General features: G+C 50.4%; 1 protein-coding gene across 2 annotated transcripts in view; it reads right to left on the reverse strand.

Moving 5' to 3' along the window:
- Positions 1-24,079, reverse strand: part of Acly (ATP citrate lyase) — a 47,385-nt gene that overhangs the window by 20,255 nt on the left and 3,051 nt on the right. Inside the window, exons 2-17 of one of the 2 annotated variants that reach the window (XM_051158603.1) lie at positions 22,098-22,279; positions 20,392-20,514; positions 18,658-18,720; positions 18,040-18,230; positions 17,488-17,567; positions 14,887-15,017; positions 14,008-14,126; positions 13,047-13,183; positions 11,793-11,854; positions 10,262-10,379; positions 8,156-8,310; positions 7,303-7,393; positions 6,241-6,270; positions 2,562-2,703; positions 2,138-2,306; positions 1,457-1,561 (exon numbers count right to left, since the gene is read on the reverse strand). In XM_051158603.1, coding sequence (XP_051014560.1) covers positions 1,457-1,561; positions 2,138-2,306; positions 2,562-2,703; positions 6,241-6,270; positions 7,303-7,393; positions 8,156-8,310; positions 10,262-10,379; positions 11,793-11,854; positions 13,047-13,183; positions 14,008-14,126; positions 14,887-15,017; positions 17,488-17,567; positions 18,040-18,230; positions 18,658-18,720; positions 20,392-20,514; positions 22,098-22,256 — 1,875 coding nt within the window. In that variant the 5' untranslated portion in view covers positions 22,257-22,279. The remainder of the gene's footprint in view (positions 1-1,456; positions 1,562-2,137; positions 2,307-2,561; positions 2,704-6,240; positions 6,271-7,302; positions 7,394-8,155; positions 8,311-10,261; positions 10,380-11,792; positions 11,855-13,046; positions 13,184-14,007; positions 14,127-14,886; positions 15,018-17,487; positions 17,568-18,039; positions 18,231-18,657; positions 18,721-20,391; positions 20,515-22,097; positions 22,280-24,079) is intronic. The other variant, XM_051158604.1, reaches the window with a different exon arrangement.

The following is a 24,079-nucleotide window of genomic DNA, read 5'->3' on the forward strand; positions in this document are numbered from 1 at the left end:
ACCCATTCCCAGGTAGGTTTTTTTTTTTCCTTCTTTTACTTGAAATGCTAAGGATAGAACCCAGGCCCTCACCTACACTAGGCAAGTACTACTTAGCCAATGCCAAACCAATCTCCAGTTAGTTTTAATTGTGTGTGTGTGTGTGTGTGTGTGTGTGTGTGTGTGTGTGTGTGTGTGTGGTGGGGGGATGGTTTATGATATGTATATATGAAGCCAGAGTGGATGTCAGGAATTCTCCATCATTCTCCACTTTATTGCTTTGAGGCAAGGTCTCCCGGAACCTGCAACGTCTAGGTTTTATTAACTAGACCAAAAGGCAACAAGCCCCAATGATCTTGTTGTCTCTGCCTCCTTCGGTCCTGGGGTTATAAGTACCAGGAGACATGCTGGAGAGACGGCTCAGAGGTTAAGAGTACTATTCTTCCAGAGGTCCTGAGTTCAATTCCCAGCAACCACATGGTGGCTCACAACCATTTATACCATCTAATGCCCTCTTCTGGCATGCTGGTATACATGCAGATAGAGCACTCATATAAGTACCAGGGGACCATGCCTGCTGTTATGAAACTGAGTAAACTCCATTCTCTATTGCTTTCGAGAGTACTAACCACTGAGCCATCTCTCCAGACTCTCAGACCCTACTTTGTTTGTTTGTTTGTTTTGGTTTTTCGAAACAGGGTTTCTCTGCGCAGGCTTGGCTGTCCTGGAACTTGCTCTGTAAAGCAGGCTGGCCTTGAACTCAAAGAGATCCACCAAGTTCTGGGCGTGTGTCACTGCCTGGCTAGACTCCAGGGGCAGGGTTGTTTTGTTTTGTTTTGAATTTATTTGTTTATTATGTATACAGTGTATTTACCTGCCTGTTCCCCTGCATGCCGGAAGAGGGCACCAGATCTCATTATAGATGGCTATGAGCCACTCTGTGGTTGCTGGGAATTGAACTCAGGACCTCGGGAAGAGCAGACAGTGCTCTTAACCTCTAAGCCATCTCTCCAGCCCTAGACCCCAGTTTTTAGTTTTTAAAAGGCCTTCATAGTTAGAAGGAATTAATGGGGAGATATTTGTTGTTTTTAATGTTCTTATCCTTGAATGCAACCGTGATACAGCTCTTGGTTACCCCTTTAACTATAAGCCAAAGAGCAGAAGACATCTGGAGGCTGCTTCTGACCCAGAACTTCACCTTAGAAGGAATTGTTCAAAGTACAGGATTTTGTTCAAAGTACATTATACACTTGTAGGAAAATGGATTTAGGTAATCCAGAATAATCAAACAGAAAAGTTATTATTAATAGAAGTAAGCTGCCTGCAAGGCACAGTAGATCATGCTTCTAATCCCATGTCTCAGGAGGAAGTCGAGGCATGAAGATTCCCATAAGTTCCAGACCAATCTGGACCAACCCTGTCGCAAACAAATAAATGCATGCTTCCTCAGCCTTAGGAAGACTTGCGTGACACTCACCGTGGCTGGCCCAATGATGGTCACTCCCTTCTGGTCGGCCCTTTTGATGAGCTTCCGTGTAAGGGCCTCAGGAATGCCTTCTGCTATGATGGCTATGGTCCGGATCTGGAGGATTAACAAAGTCCCCTCTGTGAACTTCATCTTTGATAGACAATGTGGCCATAGGTCCAAGTGCCCGCTCCTCCTAAGCCTAGTGTCCCCATCCAGGTTTCAAGAACAAAGTAAGGAGGACAGAATACATTTTCCCCTCTGCCACAGGCCTTGGGTCCTACCCTGAGCACTTGAAGCTTCTCTCAAAAGGAGAGGCATGGGGTCAGTGAGATGGCTCAGTGGGCAAATGCCCTTGCCACCAAGCCTGATGGCCTGAGTTTTGTGCCAAGGACGAATGTGGTTGAAGGAGACTCTTGAAAGTTGTCCTCTGAGCATCACATGCACACACCACACATACAGTAAGTGCCTTTTTTTTTTTTTCTTTTTTTTTTTTCTTTTGAGACAAGGTTTCTCTGTGTAGCCCTGCTGTCCTGGACTTGCTCTGCAGACCATTTCTGAGAAGCTCAAGTCTCCAAGTATATTCGCCCAAACCCCAGGCTCTTCCAACTGCCAAATCCTCCATCCCCAATGGCCATGACTGAATTCCAGTCAGAAACTTCCCCAGCCAGACATCCCAGACCCACGCTCTACCTGCGCATAGCTCATGGTCTCCATGGTGCTGTCATAAGCGGACCGCAGAGAGGCAAAGTTGATTAGCACATCTACCTCTGGATGCTTTTTCATGGCATCAGCCATGTTCTTGAAGACAGGGATCAGGATTTCCTTGTGTCCCCAGTAAAACTTCTGCTTGTGATCCCCACTGCAAGAAAGCAGAGGAAGGACACCCTCAACCCGCCAGGTCTGGGGAGGGGAAACTGAGCGGAACAACCTCCTCAAGAGAGGCAAGGTCAGTATGCTCAACAAGTTCCCATCTGAAGGAAAAGGGGCCCCCAGGAACATAAACTGTCCCAGACCCCACCTCCACTGCGAAGACGGGAGGGGGACTCCCAGGTCACATCTAAAGATGAGAATCCCACATAGGCATTTCCAGGCACCCTGCCTCGGCATGACTCACGTGAAGGGGTAGACCATGGCAGCCACTGAGGGCTCATCTCGGGAGCACACGTAGTCAAAGTCCAGCATGCCTTGCACGGCCCGGGTCTGCATGCCCCACACGATAGCCTTGGTATGGCGGCTGAAGAGGGTGGCACTCTTTCCTAGTGGGCAAAGACACAGCAAGTGCACCCAGAATGCACACCTTAGGAAGACCCACAGGGGCTACTTGTCCCTAATTCCCATGTTGCCTGTCCGGTTTGGTAGCTCTTCAAAATAGCAAACGAATGTTAAAATATAAAATCTGAGGAATATGCCTCAATTTTTCTAGAAGGAAGTAGCAGAGAGAGAGAGAGAGAGAGCGCAAAAAATATCTAGTGAGACCCTGCCTGGCTAGAGAATAGTCCCAAGGTGAAGACGAAAGGGCTCCCCACACAGAAAAGGCGCCCCACAGCTGAAGATGCCCGAGAGTTCTCACGGGGCTGGATGTCCCGGGCAAGCTGTAGACTCACTATACACATGTGGTCTGCAATATTTTTTATTTAATATTTTTCATTCTTTTGTGTTCTGAAGTTTTCATTTACTTATTTAATACCCTGTATGTAGAGGATTGGTCTCTATGTATGTCTGTATGCCATATGTATGTCTGGTGCCCACTGAAGCCAGAGAGGGCACTGAATCCTCTTGAACCTGGAGTTACGCTAATTGTGAGCTCCCATGTGGGAATTAGACCCAGGTTCTCTGGAAAAGCAGCCAGTCTTCTTACGCTGAGCCACCTCTCCAGTTCCCTGTTGCCTCTTCCACCCCAATCCCCCATTCCCCCCCAGACAGGGTTTCTCTGTGTAACAGCACTAGCTGTCCTGGAACTCGCTCTGTAGACCAGGCTGGCCTTGAACTCACAGAGATCCACCTGCCTCTGCCTCCCAAGTGCTGGGATTAAAGGCGTGTGCCACCACCACCCAGCTCCCTGTTGTCTTTTTGAGACAGAGCTTCACTATGTAACACCATGCTACAGACCAGGGTGACTGAAAGTCAGATACCTGGCTGCCTCTGCCTCCCAAGTGCTGGAAATAAAGGCAATGTGTCACCACACTCAGCAATTCTTTTAAGTTTATTTTTAATGTGTATGGACGCTTTGACTGCATGTAAGCACACTCTGTGCACAATGTTTGTGGAGACCAGAAAAGGGAGTCGGATGTTCTAGAACTAGTTACAAGCAGATGTGAGCCACCACGTCCGTGCCAGAAATTAACCCGTGTCCTCTGCAAGACCCTCTGAGCTGTATCTCCAGCCCCTGCTGCTGGTTTTGAAATAGGGGCTCATTAACCCGGGCTGGCCTTGAACTATGGAGCTGAGGATGACCTCCGACTCCTCATCTTGCCTCTTCCTCCCAAGTGTTGGGATTACAGGAACATGCCACATCACCAGCCCTTCTTTCTTTACTTTCAGTGTTTACATAACCCAGGTATCCTAGGACTTATTATATAGCCTGGGTCACCTCAATCTTGTGACAATCCTGCCTCAGCCCTCTGATTAACTGCTAGAATTACAGGTAAGAGCCACCATGTCTGGCTTAATCAATTATTTTTAAAAGGTGCTAGAAAAAAGTCCAGCTCTCTGCATTGTGGTGGGGGGGGGGGGGGGGGTAGGGGCGGGCTAGCACGTGGCCACAGCCCAGCCCATGCCCCATTCTTCCCATCCTTCTTCTCTCCCAGGTGGCTCTTTGTTGCTCAGAACAGTACTCTTGAGACAGGCTTTCTAATAGCAAAGACTTTAAAGAAGCCAGCAGGCAGGGCATCTCAGGTCACACTTTTAATCCCAGCACCTGAGCCAGAGGCAGGCGATGGCCGACAGAGTGAGAGACTCTGTCTCCAAAGGGGGCAGAGAGGGATATGATGACAAAATCATAGCTACAGAAATGCAGCCATTAGTCAGAAGGGAAAAGAACCTTAATTACCTTCCCCCTTGACTCCCTGAATGCCCTGGTGGAGGAAAGCAGCCGTTGGGGGACGTTCTGTGCTCCCCTGGGAGAGCAATTCATAACTCCCGGAAGCTTCCGGTATTAACCTACTGTACTACCACAAGCTTGGCTAACCAAGATCAAGGTCTGATTAAATCCCCATGCAGGCCAGCAGTGAGCCTCTCAGGGCAGATATACCCACCATGACAGGTCCTGGGTAATGTAGGAGAGCCAGGGTTACATGACTTGAAAAAAACTCAACTGTGTGATAAAGAAGGCCAGAAAGCAGCGAGGCTCTGCTATTCCCAGGGGACCCCGCCCCCAGTGCTATGCCGCACAAAAACCTGTCTGCACAGATAAGGACAAAACCCAAATCCCCACAAGCCCACCCACACCTCCTGCTTAAGGTGCTCACCTCCTTAAGCACAGAAAAACCAAAGCCAAGGGGGCCATTGGCACCAGTAGCAGGAAGCCCCCACCCCGACTTTAATGACCCTACTAAGAGTGAAGAGCACTCTGCATGACCTGGTCCCCTCCCTGACTCACTCTCCTGTTCTCTCTGTTAATCGTTGTTAAGAGCAAGTCGAGGGGCCCGAAGAGATGGCTCAATAGTTAAGAGCCGGTTCTGCTCTTGCAGGGGACCTGACCTCAGTTCCCAGCACCCATGTCAGGTGGCTTACGAAAGTTACAACTGCCTGTAACCCCAGCTCCAAGGGATCCAACACCCTCTTCTGGTCTCCGAAGGCACCTGCACTCACAGCCACCTCACCCAACCCCCACACAAGTACACACAAGTAATTTAATTAAAATTAAAGAAAGCAAGAAAAGCTGCTAGGTAGAGGGCCATTGTCTTTGTTTGGATATTCCTTCCCTCCCTAGGGATCAAAGTCCCCAGTGAGGACTCTCGTGCCCTTACAGCTGTGCGTGTGGGTTACACTAAGAGTCCACACGGAGCTCAGCATGCAAGGAGGCTGAGTTGGATTCCAAGTATTGGGAAAAAGTCACAAGGAAGTCCTGATACTGCTGACTGAGTAATCGGCTTGCCTGAGTGTGTGCATGAGTGAGTGCATGGGCTGAAAATGTCTGCTGCAAACTGTGACCTCACACACCAGAGCGCCGGTCCCTTCCGGTCCTTAAAATGACCGGAGTTGGAGACAAACACCACCTGAGCTTCCTGGTTTCTATTTTCATCTTTATCCTGCTCTTCTACCCAAACCTAGGAGAAACCTACACTGCTCTGAAATCAGGGGTGCTGTGGGATGCAGCTGCCAGTACTGCAGTTGAGGCAGGAAAGTGAGGCAGTGATGGGATGAAGATGTGAATCAGGGCTGAGCTGTGGTTCCCTACAGCAGCCTCTCTGCCACTCCCCTTTCGGCTGGATGTCTCCCTCTTTCCCAGGACCCTCCCTCCTGGCACCCCTGAGTCTCCAGAGCTGTGGGCTGGCTCTTGCTCCGTCTATGTCTCCACCTCCCTCCAAGGTAAGGAGCCAGAGACAGCCACACAGTGTAGAGTGCTATGCTGGGGCAAGTACGGAGTAAGCAGGAGAGGGAAGGGACAAAGGAATGAGACTAGGACTTGGGGTGGGGTGGGGTGGGGGTGGGGGGCAAGCCACACATAGTGGGGACAGATAATGTACTATACAACACTGCAACCCACCCGGGAAAGAAAAACAAAGCACACAGAAACCAGAACCCACTAACAACGCCACACGCGGGGCTAGGGTACGGTGGGGGCATCCTACCTTGCAGGGATCTTGGACTTGGGACTGAATCTGTTAAAGAAAATGACCAAGGCAACTGAGTGAACTGCTGGTGGGAAGCTTTGGTGGGAGAGGGCGGAAACAGGGGACAGGTCCAAACAAGCCTTCCGGTGCTGCCACTGCCCACGTCAGAATGGACAGCAGGAAGAAAGCCAACGAAAGAGGCCGAAGCACGACTGGGCAGGAGAGAAGCAGGCGGGACAACAAAGAGCTTGGTGCAGGGAAGACAAGAAGGGGGACGCTAGGCAAGTGCACTGAAGCCTCCTCCAGGCCCTCTGGGTGGCACAGCTCCATCTGGGCCTTCAGGCTGGCTGGGTCACGTCCTCTTAGTGCCAACCCCTCTGTCTCCAGGCAGCACAGTACCCACTATTCTCCACTGTGACCAAAGCTGACACCCTGGGGACTACAGGGCAATGACTTCTGTTATTGAGCCTTACAGCTAATGTCATTATTTCTAAGATGTCTGGTTCAGCCTGATATATGACAAAGAGGCTGCAGGCTCCCATCAACCAGGGGAAGCCAGTGCCACCCATCTGCTGTGGTGAGTACTGGCAGGTCAATTCATCACTGGGATGGAGATGAACTGGGTGACGTGTGCAAGGGCTAGTAGGCAAGGGTGCATTGAGAGAAGTGTATTAAGTAAGTGCCTCTAGCTAGCGGGGGAAGACAGACAACAGTTTAGAAGCTAGCTTTGCTATCTCCACTCCCAGCTCCTATCTTCCCCTGAGGGGTTATTCCTCATCTTGGTTCTGCTTACGTCTTCCTGTCTCCTCCACAGCTGTCCAGGTCAGGGGTGGAAGACAGTAGGGAGTGAGATGATCCGAGCACTGTGGATCCTCAGCTCCAGGGAAGACTCAAGTCACTTCACCCTGAAGAGACCCCCCCGCCGAAGGTACCCGCCCCCCCGCCTCATGCCGAGGCCCACACCCACAGCCAAGCTCAAACCACCTCCCTGCTGCCTCTTCCAGGCAGGCCTCAAACAGGGAGAGACAAAGAGGCCACCACAGGCCTTTTTGAGCACGGTGCTAACCATCTGGGAGTTACCTTGGGGCATGGCTGGCTTGGCTTTCTTTGCAGGGGCCACTTCATCAGCTCTGGACTCAGAAAAAGACGCTGTCCTGCTGGGTGCTGGAGTCTGAGTGAGGTAAGGAGAGAGCCGAGTTAAGGGTCATAGGAACTGGCTGAGGACAAGAGCCATTTAATCCTGAGGCCCCAAAGAAGTGACGTGACCTAACGAGAATAATTATATACAGCATTGTTTTAAGACAAGAAAGGGGGCTGGAGAGATGGCTCAGTGGTTAAGAGCGCCACCTGCTCTTCCAGAGGTTCTGAGTTCAATTCCCAGCAACCACATGGTGGCTCACAACCACCTATAATGTGATCTGATGCCCTCTTCTGCAGATAAAGCACTCATATGCTATAAATGAAATAAATAAATCTTTAAAAAAAAAAAAAAGACAAGAAAGGTCCTCACTATGCAGAGTTTGGGCCAGCATGGAACACACAGCAATCCTCCTGGCCCTAGTACAGGTGTGTACTACATATGGCTCAGTGGTGTTCATGACGTGTACTCTGAAAACACTATTCTAACAATGCCGAAATGGGAACTGATTTTTGTCCCATGCTACAGAGGACCCAACAGGGGCTTTAAGAGGCTAGGGCACCTGTTAAAGTCCCACTCTCTGCAAGGTCAGTTAGGATTAACTCAGGTTTAGTCTTAAAACCTTCAGTCTTTCCAACACTCCACATTGATTGGCGTATCACCATGTGCCAACTTCCCCAATATTCTCTTCTATCCCTAAATGACAGAGGGTGAATACTGTGTCCTAGGTAGGGCAGTGGGAGATGGTGGCAAGATGGCTCCTTCCTTTAGGTTGGGAGGAAAGCTAGTACCTACCGATGTGCTCCCGCTGGCATTAAGGAGGAAGTTGGCAGTGTGAGCCGCTGTGGGTGGCTGGTTGGGGATGGGCCGGTGGCCCAGGGCCATGCCCACAATAGCTGTCATGTGAGTTTCTGTGCCAAAGACATGGATGGGGATTCCAGTAGTCTTCCCTGTGAGAGAAGGAAAAGGCCCATGATTCATGGTCTGGACTAAGCGCCCAGTCTGTAGGACACTGCAGAGGCCCCTTGACAGTCTTGCTCAATGCCTGGCACTGTGAGGGCAACAGTGATCATACAAGACAGATCCGCTGCCAAACGCTTCACCAGCAAACCAGTCTTTCAGCAGATCACCTGTTGAGAAGGAGAGGAAGCAGCAGTGCCATTGGCAGCCAAGTACCAGGAGCTGGTGAGCACCTCTGATCACCTGGAACGCAGCTCGCCACACTCTGTCCACCGTCACCTGTGCCCAGCACATTGCCTGCCTCACAGGGCTGGTCTCGCTGGTTCTAAATACCCTTAGCTGGCTCCCCTGGGGCACTGCTCTTGCTCCTCTTTCTACACAGAGCTGGCACCTTCACCTGGCTGCTCCCTCATCACTGAGTTTAAGCTAAGTGCCACCTGCTAAGACACCCTGCCTGGCCTTAAGGGCAGGCTCTCCACATGACCCTGACTCCTGCATCTCCTTCACTGTTTTGTTTATGTGAGAGTAAGTCTCACAATGTGACCCTGCTATACTGGAACTTGCTACGTAGACCGGGCTGGCCTCAACTGAGATCTGCCTGCCTTTCCTCTGCAGAAACATCCCTAAGCTGCTCTCCTCTGCTCTAGATCTTTACTAAAATGTCACCTTTTCTAGTCACCTGTCCCGTTTAATTACTTCATGACATTTAGCATGACCTGACATTACAGTTAAGCTAATGCCCTGGTACCCAGCATACTACTTGGCCCAGAGCAGGCATTCTGTATTTGTTTGGGTTTTTGTTGTTGTTGTTTTATTTTTGGTTTTTCAAGACAGGGTTTCTCTGTGTAGCCTTGGCTGTCTTGGACTTGCTTTGTAGACCAGGCTGTCCTCAAACTCACAGTGATCTGCCTGCCTCTGCCTCCTGAGTGCTGGGATTAAAGGCCTGTGTCACCACACCCAGCTCATTCTGTATTTGTTAACTGTAGAGCCCAGTCATTCTCAATTTAAAGATACTCTCTCAGGGGGTGGAAGAGCACAGAAGAGTCCATGACCCTTTTCTAGTGCTGTCAAGGAGGTAAACCATGAAGGAGGCTAGCCACCACTGCTGGATGCTGAAAAAATGGCTCATCATTAAGTTGCAAAAAAAAAGAGCTTGTTGCTCTTGCAGTGGTTCCAGGCTTAATTCCCATTGTCCACATGGTGGCTCACAACCATCTTTACCACCAGTTCCATAGGTTCCTTATGCCCTTTTTGGTATCTGTGGGCAACAGGCACTGCACACAGTATACATGTGTGTGTGTGTGTGTGTGTATATATGTATATATATGTGTGTGTGTGTGTGTATATATACACACACACACACACATACATGTAAGCAAAACATACACATAAAATGATCTTAAAAGCCAGGCAGTAGAGGCAGAGACAGGCAAATCACTGTGAGTTCGAGGCCAGCCTGGTCTACAAAGTGAGTCCAGAACAGCCAAGGCTACACAGAGAAACTCTGTCTCAAAAAACCAAAAGAAGCCAGGCAGTGGTGGCTCACACCAGCACTTGGGAGGCAGAGGCAGGTAAATGTGAGTTCAAGGCCAGCCTGGTCTACAGAGTGGGTTCCAGAACAGTCAAGTTACACAGAGAAATCGTCTTGGAAAAAACAAAACAAAACAAAAATAAATAAATAAATGAAAAAGAAAACAAAGCCGGGCATGGTGGCGCACACCTTTAATCCCAGCACTCGGGAGGCAGAGGCAGGCAGATCGATGTGAGTTTGAGGCCAGCCTGGTCTACAAAGTAAGTCCAGGACAGCCAAGGCTACACAGAGAAACCCTGTCTCGAAAAACCAAAAAAAAAAAAAAAAAAAGAAAGAAAAAAAGAAAACAAATAATAATAGTCTTTTTTTAAAAAAAAAGACCGGAAAAAAGACAAATCTCCCCATCTTACCAACTTCTCCCATCACTCGTAATCCCTCCTGATAGTTGGGGCCACCTCTTCGGACAAATATCGTGACCTCATGCTCCTTCAGGGGACCCTGGTAATCTCGAATTGCCCTCACAATGCCCTAGAGAAAGCCAAAAGGACAACAGAGACGTGATTAAAACAAGGGAGCCTCAAATCAATTTATAACCACGGTAAACAGTCATACAGGTGCACATGACAAGGGCCGCTTCTCACAGCACAGCAGGCCCTCGGGTCAAGGACGGTAGAAGATGATACACACAAGCTGAGTGAACCTCACAACTTCAGGCCCGATGTGTGGCCATAGAGAGGCCAAGAGCAAACGCCTCAAGACTCTGGTGCACTGGATGCCAACTGCAGCGCTTACAGGTCTCTCTTGTTGTGGCTGCAGTCACTCTTCCCTCTTACTTAAGTTGGGGTGGGGGGGGGTCTATGCCAGGGTCCTACACAAGGCTTCTCAGTTAGGAAGATATGGTCTTCATTAAGGTCAAAAGCCACCTAAGTGATTACGATGATATCCAACCAGGGTGGAAAATGAGAGGCTGCACTTCTCCAAACAATGCCAACCCCGGACTTGAAGTCTAGCTTCTACCCCCAAAAACAGGTCACAGAACGTTATACAATTCTGCTGATTTCTAACCACTCCCTCGGCAAGGATGCTATCTGTCATGGCGGACACTCTCAAGTTAAGGCTATGATTGTGAACCTGCTTCAACCAATCAGGCCCAATTAGGGAGACCCTGTTGCCGGCGGACCTGATGAGCCGCAGTCCTTCACTTCTTGAGAGCTCAGACTTCAAGGTGGACACTGTTATTCTCAAGACATAGATGGGACGACCACATGTGGCATCTTTCTGAAAAGCCTCATTGAGCACCATGACAATGAATAATAAATAAACAGCCCTCTGAGAGGGTAGCCTGAAGGAGTGGCACCTGACACATGTTAGCTCTGTCATCTTTGTGAACTGGAAGTCATGTTGTTGTTTTTATAAAGCATATTCCCAAGGTCCTGCCTCAAGGCCACGCACAGGGACGCAGACAGACTCAGAGGACTCTGGCTAGGTGAGGTCACCAGAAGCTGTCCTCATCCCCCTGTTTTGGAGCAGGGACTGGTGCCTGAGACCCACAGCTGCTGAGAACCCAGTGATTCGGTGCTGAGAAGAAGGACAGCACACCCAATCTCTGAGAACCGGTTCTGAGATGAGAGAGCAAGCCTTCAACCCCCCCCCCCCAGCCCCCCCCCCCCCAGCTTCAGAGGGGAGAGTTATGCTCCAGCAAGTGCTAACTGCAGAGGCTACACAGCTTCTGATCCGCATCTCCTGTCTTCTGCTTCCTCCACAAGGAGCCTGGGACAGGGCTCAAGCTCCAACACCAAAAAGGAGAGACAGACATAGCCTAGGTCACAAGCCTTCACCAGGCTAAGGTAATGCAGGGGCCGCGCCTCAGACTCACGCTCTGCTTTCCCCAAGCCCATTTTCTCCCAGAATCTGCAGCCACCACTGCTCACTGCTGGTTACCTTGAAGGTGGCAGCCACATTGGTGAAGTTGGCAATGCTGCCTCCAATGATGAGGATCTTGCCTGCATTGGGAGCAAAAAACAAAGCCAGGGTTAGAGAGATAAAAGACTTGAGCCTGGCCCCACAGTCTCAACTGAGGACGTTCTGGCTCCTGTGAGCAAAGGTGCTCTAACTGGGAGGGGCACTGGGAGGGAACAGGATGATGTCCACAGATACCCACTCAGCTTTACCATCTCAATTCTCCACTACCCACATTACCTAGTGGTGGGCACTCAAACTCCAAGTCTGGCTGGTACCCAGAAGTCCAACTTGGTGTCATGATACTGTGGGTGGCAGGGTGTCTCTCCCCGTCCCCCCACTTTTGTTTTTTTTTTTTTTTATAGAGATAGGGTTTCTCTGTGTTAGCCTTGGCTGTCCTGGACTCACTTTGTAGATCAGGCTGGCCTCGAACTCACAGCAATCTACCTGCCTCTGCCTCCTGAGTGCTGGGATTAAATGTGTGCCACCAAGCCCGGCCTTTCTCTCTCTCTTAAGAGGAACTGGTATGTATAACCCTAACACTCAGAAGGTGGGAAAGTGACACTAGGAGTCACAAAGCCTTGCAGGCTGTTAAAAACTACTAAGTTGCTGCAGAGCAAGGTGACACAGCCGGGTGCGATGGCACCCGCCTGTAATCCGAGCACTCAAAGAGAGGCGGGTAGATCTCTGTGAGTTCCGGGCCAGCCTGGTCTACAAAGCAAGTCCAGGACAGCCAAGACTACACAGAGAAACCCTGTCTCAGAACAAAATAAAGCAAAACAAAACTAAGCTCCAAATTTACATTCATCCAGCAAAAAGTGTGCTGCAGGCTTCCTCCTCCCTCTCCCTGCTTATACATGACATGAATGTCACACGCTCTCCTTGTCCACTGACTGACTGACTGATCGTGTCAGGGTCCACTAGCACAACAAAAAGCAGAGATCCAGAAATTTAATGTCTAGTCCCACGTTACAAAGGACTGGGCTGGAAAGATGGCTCAGGGTTAAAAGCACTATCTACTCTTCCAAAGGTCCTGCGTTCAATTCCCAGCAACCACATGGTGCCTCACAACCATCTATAATGTGATCTGATGCCCTCTTCTACTGTACGTGAAGACAGTGTGCTCATATACATAAAACAAACAAACAAACAGAGGACTATGGCCTCAATGATTTCTAGCACAAATCTGTTCCACACACTGTGCCCCTCAGGAGGGTGTACATGCCGGTGCCTCACCATCTGGGTGCTTCTCTCGAGTCATAAGTGAGAGGATGGTCTTGGCATAGTCATAGGTCTGTTGTTCACTGGGGGCACCCGAGTACTCCCCGTAATTAGCCAGTTCGTTGACACCTCCAAGATCACAGATGGTATCACTGCCGGAGAGACACAGACTCAGTCATCACATGCTCAGGGAAGAGGAGTCAGACCTATACCGAGATGTCTGTCACTGTTGCACGCATGGAAGTCAGTCTGCAGAATTGGCCTCGCAGACCTGTGACCTTCAACCCCCACACAAGCCTCACTTGAAGGTCGATGCCCTGTGACTCTCCCAGGCAGAGCACTTTACCAGCCTCAGGGCACCAAGGTCCTGGGCAGATAGCGTGGGTAAAAGGCACAATGAGCAGCTGCCTGACAGGGCCCAAAGATACAAGAACTAGAGTGTTGCTAGAGTCCCAGGGAGCAAGCTGCTGTAGCCAGAGCAGCAGGAGCACTGTGGCACATCACACATCTTCCATAGCTTCAGAGAAAAAACTGCTGGTTGTTCATAAGGGCATAAAGCACGGTCCCAACGTTTCTATAAACCGAAAACGTCCAAGTGTTTATCTAGGCATTAACACACACACACACACACACACACACACACACACACACACACACACACACACACGGAGGACAGAGTAACCTTCTGAAGAATGGGTGAGTAGCTTGCACTTTTGTGTTTGTTACTTTTCTATGGAGAACAATTACAAGAGCAGCCATAAGATGAGATCATTTTTAATTAACTAAGAGTGCAGAAGACACTGCATCCGGGGCCACAGAGCCATTTGAAGCCCTCAAGGATGTCACTGCTTTCATCTATCCAGCAAGTTCCTCACCACAGACATGTGAGAAACTAGGGACCTCAGGCAATCCATGCATGGGCACTGAGTGGGTGAACCTGGCTGGCAACCACATGCACGACCCCCCTGCTTGTCACCTGTACACAACGGATGCGCCACCCCCAGCAACCATGGTCCAGATACGTCCCTTTGGGTTCAGCAGGGTCAGCTTCAGGCTTGCCCCACTTTTGGCATCCAGGTCAGCAATGTAGGCTTCCTGGGGACCAGAGAACCACAGGCGATCTTTTAAGTAATCACTTCACCCAGGGTCCCAACCCCGAGACCACAGCTCTCTATCTGAAGGCACATGGAAAGGTTATTCGATCACTATAGTGGGGTGGGGGATGGAGAGCTGCACAGGGCCCTAGGCCCAGGACAGAGTAAGTACCAAAACCACCCACATCCTGGAAACACATGTCAGCTCCATTCCTTGACTTCAAGCCCTTGGTCCTCTGCCCAAACGCAGCTCCCACTAAGTTCTGCCGCTTCTTCCATCACACTCTCCAAACCAGCTCCTACCCTTAGCAACTCCCATGTCCTGGTCTACTCCCAGCCCTCCTCCATCCTCCATCCTGGCCAGATGATTTCACAGAAGGCCTGATCCTGCTGGGAGGACCTCTCAGAGGATGGGGTGGGGAGCAGCAATTAAAATTCTCAGCCAGCAGCCAAGAGAAGAACCTTCCCATCAGGGTCGGGAAGAGCCACTTGGAATGATTAGGAAGCAACAAATCACGTCAGGGGACCAGGGAGGCTGGCAGAGGGCGATGTCTAAAAGGGTTTCTGGCCAGGATTCAGAGACTTGGCTGATTCCCATTCCGACCCCCAACCTCGCTGGGATGTTAAGAAAATTAAATGGCTCTCCATCTTCCTTTTCCTGCCAAATCCAGAGCCAAGATGGGGACCAATGATCATCAAGGGTTGATCATGCTGTTTCCTAGGCCCCAACACCCTCCATCTCCTCCTCAAACCTGCCTTACCTCTGGATATGCCTCACGCCCAAAGGGGGGAGGGAACTCTATATCACCCCACTTGACTTTGCAGATGTAGTCAGCTGTAGCATCCACCTTAGCCGCCAAGTCAAGGATGTAGACACCATCTTTGGTCACCACTAGGAGAAAGTCAAGGAAGTGTCAGATACCAACTCTAAGGTGAGGCAACCACCAGGCTCCAAACCACCCTCCAGGCACACCCCCACGTACTCTCACACACAACCAATAACCATAAATCAGAATATGGCCCTTGTAGGAACATAGTTTGACCTAGTGCAAGGAAAAACAATCCTCTCAGAACAGTTTCCACTCACTGACTGACCAAATGAGACTGATCAAAGGAGATCAAAGGTAACTGATCAAAGGAGACCTGTTAGTTGCCATAGCAAGTTTTGGACATCTTCATAAAATGTCATGCTTCCTGCTTTAAATATTCAAGCACTGGCCTACCCATAGCCCTGCCATTAAAAAAGCAAAACAAACACCCCTATTTCCTTTTTTTTTTTTAATTTGAGACAGAGTTTCTCTGTGTAACCTTGGCTGTCCTGAACTCACTTTGTAGACCAGACTGGCCTTGAACTCACAGAGAACTGCTTGCCTGTGCCTCATGAGTGCTAGGACTAAAGGTATGCACCACCACGCCCGGCTAATACCCCAATTTTCTAGAGGTGATAGTACATGGGAGAAGACCTAGGTTCAACCCCTTATAGCAAATAATATATTAAAAAAATAAATAAAGGACTGGTGAGACAGATCAGTGTATAAAGGTACTTACCTCCAACTCATATGGTAGGAGAACAGACTCTCACGGATTCTCCTTTCACCTACACACACACACACACACACACACACACGGTAAATAAACAAATGTATTGAAAAAATACTAAAGAGGAGCTGAGAGATGGTTCAGCAGTTAAGAGAGCTTGCTGCTCTTCTAAAGGACAGGAGGCGTACAAGTTCCAGAATTTGTGTGGGGCAGCTCACAACTGCTTGTAACTCCAACCATCAGACAACACTTTTCCCAGCCAACACAGGCACACACGGCATACACAAGACATACAGATATATACATAATTTAAAATTTTCAGACATACAGAAATTTATAGAATTTTTTTTTTTAATTTTTTTTTTTTTTTTTTTTTTTAGTTTTTCGAGACAGGTTTTTTTCTGTATAGCCTTGGCTGTCCTGGACTCACTTTGTAGACCAGGCTGGCCTCTGCCTCCCAAGTGCTGGGATTAAAGGCGTGCACCACCACGTCCAGCTTAAAATTATTTTTGAACATTTAAAGTTAATTAAGATAAATCTGCTGAAAATGGGCATGTATAGGAGCACAGAAGAAGCAGAAGGACCAGAAGTTCCAGCTCATCTTCAGCTATATAGTCAGTGAATTTGTGGCTAGTGTGGACTAAACTAGACCCTATTTCAAAACAACAACAAAAAACCCTGTTAGATGGGCTGGAGAGGTGGCTCAGTGGTTAAAGGCACTGCCTGCTCTTCCAAAGGACCTGAGTTCAATTCCCAGCAACCACATGGCAGCTCAGAACAGTGCACATAAATTAAAATTAAATAAAATATTAAGAACAAAAACAAAAGCCCTGTTGGTCTAGGTCTTAGGTTCAAACCCCAGTATCACCACCAGTATCACACACCCATGCAACTCATGCACCACTGCTCTCAGAAGCCCTAGGTGTGTACATCTGGGATTCTGTGGTCTAGCTGGGGAAGTCTCAGTGTTTGGTGCAAGCCAGGCGTGCAAGTCCCAGTGTTTGGTGAGCCAGGCGTGGTGGCGCACGCCTTTAATCCCAGCACTCGGGAGGCAGAGGCAGGCGGATTGCTATGAGTTCGAAGCCAGCCTGGTCTACAAAGTGAGTCCAGGATGGCCAAGGCTACACAGAGAAACCCTGTCTCGAAAAACCAAAAAAAAAAAAAAAAAAAAAAAAAAAAAAAGATACCCCATGGTGTTCTGGGCCCCAGGCCAGCACATTCATCTGCAATGCCTCACTAAGCATCCATATTTCTCCTCAGGCCATTTAGCTAATTAAGTTAACACACAGCCATCTGGCCCATTAGAGGGGCTGCATTCTCAGCTAGAATTTGGTAGCTCCTCTCTTCTTGGACTTTGCCCGAGAGGCCTAGCCAGAATCTGTCAGGCACCTGCCTCCTTCACAGCTTTGAGGGCCTGCAGCTAGCTCTTCTTGGCCTAGGGGGTTAGTAAATAATTGACCAATTCCCTGAGAGGGAGGGCTGGTGAGGCCTCCAGGGACTGGGAGGATCCGACTAGAGCCTGGGAGCCTAACCTGCAGGCAGGAATGACACAGTAGACAGAGCAAAGCCAGGGCGTCCCTAAAACAGGACAAATCAAGGCCAAAGCAAGAAGCTGGGGTTGGTTAGGATACGAAAAAATTACAGCTGGGCGCTCAGAAACAGGAGGTGACACTGGAGAACACTCCTTATCAGGACACCCTGGGTACCCACAGTTTTGTACTATCTTCTGGCAGAAGAGCTCGGGCTCTGTGAATGCCAAGGCCAGGGTTACTGCAGGCCTGGGGGCCCAGTCCCATCCCACCCCAGCTAACACAGCTTGTTACCAAGGGGGTTGATCTCAAGGTAGGTGAAGTACAGATCCTCGTAGAAATTGAACAGGCCGGAGATGAAGCTGGCCAGGATTCTAGAAGGGAGAGGGAAAGAGGGCCAGTTAAGGCATCAGTGCAGAAAGGGCTGGGCACCCCGGCTCCCATTCCCATCCCCTTTCCTACGGCACTCTCGCTGTCACTGACAGCCCCGCCCCACTTCTCCACTCCTGACCCTCTGGCCCCTGCTGCTCCCTGGATGTCACTCTTCAAACTCTGAGGCGGAAAGAAGCTGTCAAGCTCAGAGCTGGAGGAGGCGCCAGACAGACAAGGGCAAGAGGGTGAGGGATGAGGCTGGCATATTGCAGACAACTGCAAGGCAGGCAACACCCTCCCCACACATGTGGCTCCCTTCCTCAGGACAAAGCTGTGCCCACCAACTGCTCCCAAGCAGGGAAGGCCCATGCTACTTTTTCTCTCCTGTACCCAAAGCCCAGTGCATTGGTCTCCTGTGTCATATTGGGCTTCTTGTCCCCGGTCGCGCCCACACCATCCCTCTCAAAACTCAACTCTTTTTTGTCTTCAGGGGCATGGAGCAACAGGTGTCTCTTAATGTCCTCAGTGTTCAGCTTTTCATCCACACCCACAAGAAGCTTCTGGGCTTTGGCATCCACATCGCCCACATCCACACCCCCTTCGTGGTGGAACAAGACGTAGTCTCCTTCCCGGGTAGCATAGATACACACATAGAACTCCTCCGCCTTGCAAGAAAACACAGCACAAACCTGGTAAGGGTGCTCGACTGGCAGGGGGTCAGAAGGCCTCACCGGGGAGTGGAATCCAACCCCTAAAACAAAGTATTCCCCACCCCCACCCCGAGAGATGTTTGCTACCTTCTTGCTAGGGGACAAGAAAAGGCAAGGCCTCAACCTCCTAAGCTGAGTCAGCATAGTCTCGTTTTGGGGGAAGGGGTACTGCCTTCAAGTCCTCACCCCAACAATGGGAAGTCCCCTCTGTTACCTGCTCTAGCTTTGTTTTGCTGCAAATTAAGACTCCTCGCTCATAATCTCCTCCGGGCTTTGGAGAGCCATTTCCCCTCGGCACCTTAGCCTCCCCTGTCATCACTTTAGGACAACAACTACAAAGCTGAAGGATGAAGAAGTTCCAGCTCGGCACTGCCTCACCTACCTGACTGTGGGGGACGAAGGGTTCGATCAGAAAGTTCTTCAGGAAGCCTTTGGCCTTGCCGACCTAAGGAGAAATTGAGGGAGTTGCAGCTCAGATGTGGAGCATAGTCTTCAGGAAAGCACGGCCTAAGCGCTACCATCACACCTGGCAGAGAGATTTCTCCAGAAGGCAGGACAGTGGGGATCACAGATGAACTTAAGCTCGCACAAGAGCCGCTCTTTACATCCTTACTTTGGGGAGAGGGGCAAGAGTGTGTGCACGCCATGTCAAACGTGTGAAGACCAGGGGTTTTCTCCCTGTACCCTGGGGACCCCAAGATCAAACACAGGTCATCAGGCCTGGTGGCAAGCACCTTACCCACTGAGCAATCTCACTGGCCCCCAGATAGTCGAGCAGGCAGACGGCAACTTAAATATGATGGTGAGGACACACTATTTTGTTTGCCCTGAGGTAGACACAGTGACCCAGCCTGAGGACATGAGTCCAAGCCTGAGGGCCAGGGGAGAGGAGAGCCAGAGGTTGATTGGGTACAACTGTCCCTCCTGCGTTTCCTGGCTGAAGACAGCAGGCCTGCAGAGCTAATCAGCTTGAGTGGGTCCCTGGCGGCAGCAGAGGCGAGACAGCCCTCATCCCTGAGCCCCCCCCTCCCCCCCCCCGCCTGCTGGCCTGTGCGTCATTGCTGAGTCAGGGACCAGACAGTGATCCATCAGAGGTAATGAGCCGCTCCAGCCAGGTCTGACACTGCTGCCAGCTCAGATGTCCATGACATCTCCCAGCCTGCTAGGAGGGGAGCAGGATGTGCTCCCCGGGGACACTGTTCAGTTCTCAGCCTCACCACACTCTCCCCAGGGGCCTGGGAACTCAAAGGTCAGATCTCTTTATCCCTGGACTCACAGCTTCAAAGATCCATCTTTATCCACAAGGCACTAGGAAACAAACAGCACAAGATGCCTTGAAGAAGCCCAAGATGGAGGAAGGTGACTCTGATGCCACCTCCCAGGGCAGCCAAAGAATAGGACAGCTCACCTCTGACCCATGCCCATCCCAGATAAGCACCAGTATCTGCAGAATTCTGCCCCAAGCAGACAGACACACATCCTTCCCAGGCTAAGCTTCCGACCCCCAATCCCACCTCTTCGCCACCTCCTTTGGAGAAGGAAGAAAAGAAACAATGGTTTTATTACCGAGACTGCTTAGCCTTCCTAAGCCATGTCTCATCCTAGCTCTCATCTTCATAGCTGACAGTAATCACTGGGCTTGGAGGACTGAATTTAGTCTTGAGCATTAATGACCGTCTTCATCCGTGGTTCTCCACCTTCCCTAAGGACCCTGCACCTCCCTTTATTCATGTTGTTCTAATCCACCCTCTTGGTAAGCATGTCATCCCAAACTCCCACAACTTTATTGGAAACTGGAAAGCAAGCAGTTCCCAGAATAAGCCTGAGTCCTACCTCCACGTTGGTTAATGGTCAGTTTCTGGCGCCCTAATTGTTCTGGGGTTACAACTGCAGTACCCCTTATATGAAGCAGTATCAACGGATTGATTTTCTGACGAGGGAGCTGGAAATGACCACCAAGGCTGGGCTGCAGCCAAAGCAGCCCCACATTCCACCCTTCTCCGTTGTCACGTGACTGGCTGGGTTGTGAACTATAGGTTGGTTGATCTGGAGGTCACCGTGTTGTTAGTTACCGCCCTGACCCGGCCCCCCCCCACACACACACACCAAGACTCACAGTGGCCTCATGTCCCAGTCGAGGTTTTAGCCAGGACTTGACTCCATCCAGAGTGAGGTTGACCCCGACGAGGCCAAGCTTTCCTCGACGTTTGATCAATTGGTCTGGCTTGACTACCAAGCTCTGGAATGAAAGGGGTTGGAACTTGAGAGTGAGGAAGGGAAAGGTAGTACGGGAAGTGAAGTTGCATGGCTTTTGATGACCCTGCTTCCAAATCTACCTCACATTTATCCATCAGGGCCACTTTCCTGTCCTGGAGCTTTCCTCACCCACCCGAGCCAGGACGAGCCGGGAACAGGGCAGATGCTCAGTAAGCACCTGCTAAACAGAGTGACCTCCCACTTTCCCCGTGGGAGCTCTCAGCTACTTCACCCATCCACAGCCAAACCATGGGCCAGGCCTGTGTTCTCAGACTTAGGATAGAGAGCCCTGGGATGACAAAGGCCCTTCGGAGACGATCTGATCAGCCCCCATCACTGTTTCAACCCTAACCAGGACAGGCTGAGCTCTACTACCAGAGAAAAACTCACTACCTGCCCAGCTGCCTCGGAAAGAGGAAAGGCTTTGCTGGGCCTGCCAAAGAAGTCTAAGGGCTTCCCAGAGGCACCCTAAATATACTATGGAGGGATCTTAAGAGCTTCTACTCCAGGCTGGTTGCCTTCCATGGTCAGCCATCAGCCATCTTCATGAAGTTCGAGGTCTCACTTCTTTATTTACTCTTATGTGCATGAGTGCTTTGCCTGGGTGTATGCAGAGGAGGACATGGGGCACCTGGAACTGGAGTTACAGATGGGTGTGAGCTGTCCCATGGAAGCTGGGAAGCAGAGAACCCAGGCCCTCTACAAGAAGAGTGCCCCATCTTAACCACTGAGCGATCTCTCTAGCCTCAAGGTCCCACTTCATAATCGTCCTGAGACACTCCACTTTGGGGAAGAAAGGTATAAACTTTTTTTTTAATCTTTTTTTAACATACATTAAGGCTGGGCATGGTGGCGCACGCCTTTAATCCCAGCACTCAGGAGGCAGAGGCAGGTGGATCGCTGTGAGTTCGAGGCCAGCCTGGTCTACAAAGTGAGTCCAGGACAGCCACGGCTAACACAGAGAGACCCTGTCTCGAAAAACAAAAACAAAACAACCAAAAAAAACCATACATTAATGTTGTGCCTACATGTATGAATGTCAGTGTGAGGGTGTCAGATCCCCTGGAATTGAAATTATAGACAGTTGTGAGCTGCCATGTGGGTGCTGAGAATTGAACTCAGGACCTTTGGAAGAACAGTCAGTGCTCTTAACTCTGAGCCATCTCTCCAGTCCCTAACCTTTTTTTTTTTTTTTTAACTGAACAACTGAGCAACCAACTGCTAGACAGCACACTAAATGCTTCCTGGATGTTCCTGCTAATCCTTATAGCTCATAAAGTGCTATCCCCATTTGACAGATGGGGAGTCTAACTCAAGAGAAGTGAAATGGTTTGCCCCAGGCCACACGGTTCATAAATGGAGAGGTGTGACTCAGATACCAGTCTGTCTGGTTCCGAACCCATATGACCGGCCCAGAACAAACTCAAGACCCTGCTCAGCCAGCTGCAGACACACAGGCAAATGTGCAATCATGTAACTCCTTGGGATATCTCCAACAGATCAAATGTTTTCTCCTCCTCAGAGCCTGAGCTGGAAAGAAAGGCCTAGGGTGCAGGCAGAGCTCACCTGGCTGAGCAACCAGGGGTGGTCCTGCAGCAGACGGGCCCAGTCTGTGTCAGGAGTAACCCGGGCATACTTGAACCGGTTCTGGATGGCTGAGGTGGTACAGATATACTTGTAAAGGAGTTCCTTGCCAGTCTGCTCTGAAATTGCCTTGGCTGACATGGCTGCAGAGGGACCTGGTTTACCTGCGAGGGAAAAAGGAACTGGTTAGTTGGGGCAGGAAGGTCAAGGCACTTATCTTCCCCAGCATGTTGGATCTACTGTCCCCAAACCATAGAAGTAGATCTTGGCTTTTCTCAAAAGAGAGAAAAAGGAAGCCGGGCGGTGATGGCGCACGTCTTTAATCCCAGCACTCAGGAGGCAGAGGCAGGTAGATCTCTGTGAATTCGAGGCCAGCCTGGTCTACAAAATGAATCCAGGACATCCAAAGCTACACAAAGAAACCCTGTCTCAAGAAAAACAAAAATAAAAACAAAACAAAAAAAGAAAGAAAAAGGGCTGCCCCGGCAGGAGGGGATGGAAGATGTCATTGGAGCAGCTTCATCATCAGAAGCACAGATCTAGATCTAGTGGTGAAGAAACGATAGAAAATTAGGAAGGGAGACGCGAGATATGGTACTGTAGTCTTGTAATCCTACCACCTGGGAGGTAGAGGGAGAAAGATCACATGGCCAAGGCCAACCTGGGCTATATGCGAGCTTGTCTCACAAAGAGAAAGGAAGGGAAGGAGGGAAGGAGGGAGGGATGGGAGGGATGGGAGGGAGGGAAGGAGGGAAGGAGGGAGGGAGGGAAGGAGGGAAGGAGGGAAGGAGGGAGGGACAGGAGGGAGGGACAGGAGGGAGAGACAAGGAGAACAGAACAAGTGCCAATTTCCCTGGAACTCTTGGCTTGACCTTAACCTTGTCTCTACTCCCTCTGGGCAAACTAGCTGGCCTCAACCACATTCAGCCCTGAGGAGAAGGCAGATCAAAGGGGAAGCTAGGAACACCAAGGGTTTGCTCCAACCGTGAATGCTGGCCTCTGGGTTGGGCAGACATACTGAGCTACTCTTGATGGCCTCTGGCCTGGGAAGGACACTGCTGGAGTTGCACAGACTGGTCCTGTTTCCTCCCCAGCCTGATTCACTCACATACACCACCACCCCCGAACCCCAACAGACTACAGGCCCTGGTGGGGTGGGAGGAAGGAGAGTTCCCTCAAAGCTCTTTTCTCCTAGGATGCTGGACTCCCACCTCAAAGCACATAGCAGTTACAGGGCAGGGAACTGTGACCTACAGACCACCCCACCCACCCATCTGAGTCATCTTAGGGTTAGCTTGGCGCAAAACTCACTAAGCAAAACAGAGGCCTCTCTGGGGACCACCCTGCACTAGTCATTCGTTAACTGAGCCAGAACTGGGGAGAAGGTGGAAGCCATCTTTGGGGACATGTGTAGAGAAATTCATCTTAGGGGCTGGAAGCATAGCTCAGTGGCAGAGTGCTTGCCCAAGCATGCATCAGGCCCTGGGTTTGGTCCCCAGCACTGCAAGAAACAACTCACCTCATGTGAGAGCATCAAGTCACTAAGGCTCACAATCCCACGGCTTAGATGAGGAAGCAAAGATCAGAGGGAAGGAGTGAACTTGCCCAAGAACCTGGGCTCACCAGCACCAGGGCTTGAGCCCTAGCACTCTCACACCTGCATCTCCAGGAACAGCGGCTGTGGCCCAGCTGTGGCCCGGCTGTGGCCCAGCTGTGGTCCAACTGAAAGACGTCTCTACCAAGACTGGCCCCTTTGATTCAGGAGAGCCTATGATGAGAATCCTCTCATCCTTCCTGCCTACTACCTCGCCAGACACGCCCACTCTTCCCCAGAACAGCGGGTGGAGGACACTGAGAAGAGATGGAGAAAGGAAACCCAACGCCTCAGGAGGCAGAGGCAGGAGGATCCCTGTGAGTTTGACGCCAGCCTGGTCTACAATGCAAGTCCAGGACAGCCAAGGCTA

This window comes from Acomys russatus, chromosome 16 (assembly GCF_903995435.1).
Source record: "Acomys russatus chromosome 16, mAcoRus1.1, whole genome shotgun sequence".
Classification (NCBI taxonomy): domain Eukaryota; kingdom Metazoa; phylum Chordata; class Mammalia; order Rodentia; family Muridae; genus Acomys; species Acomys russatus.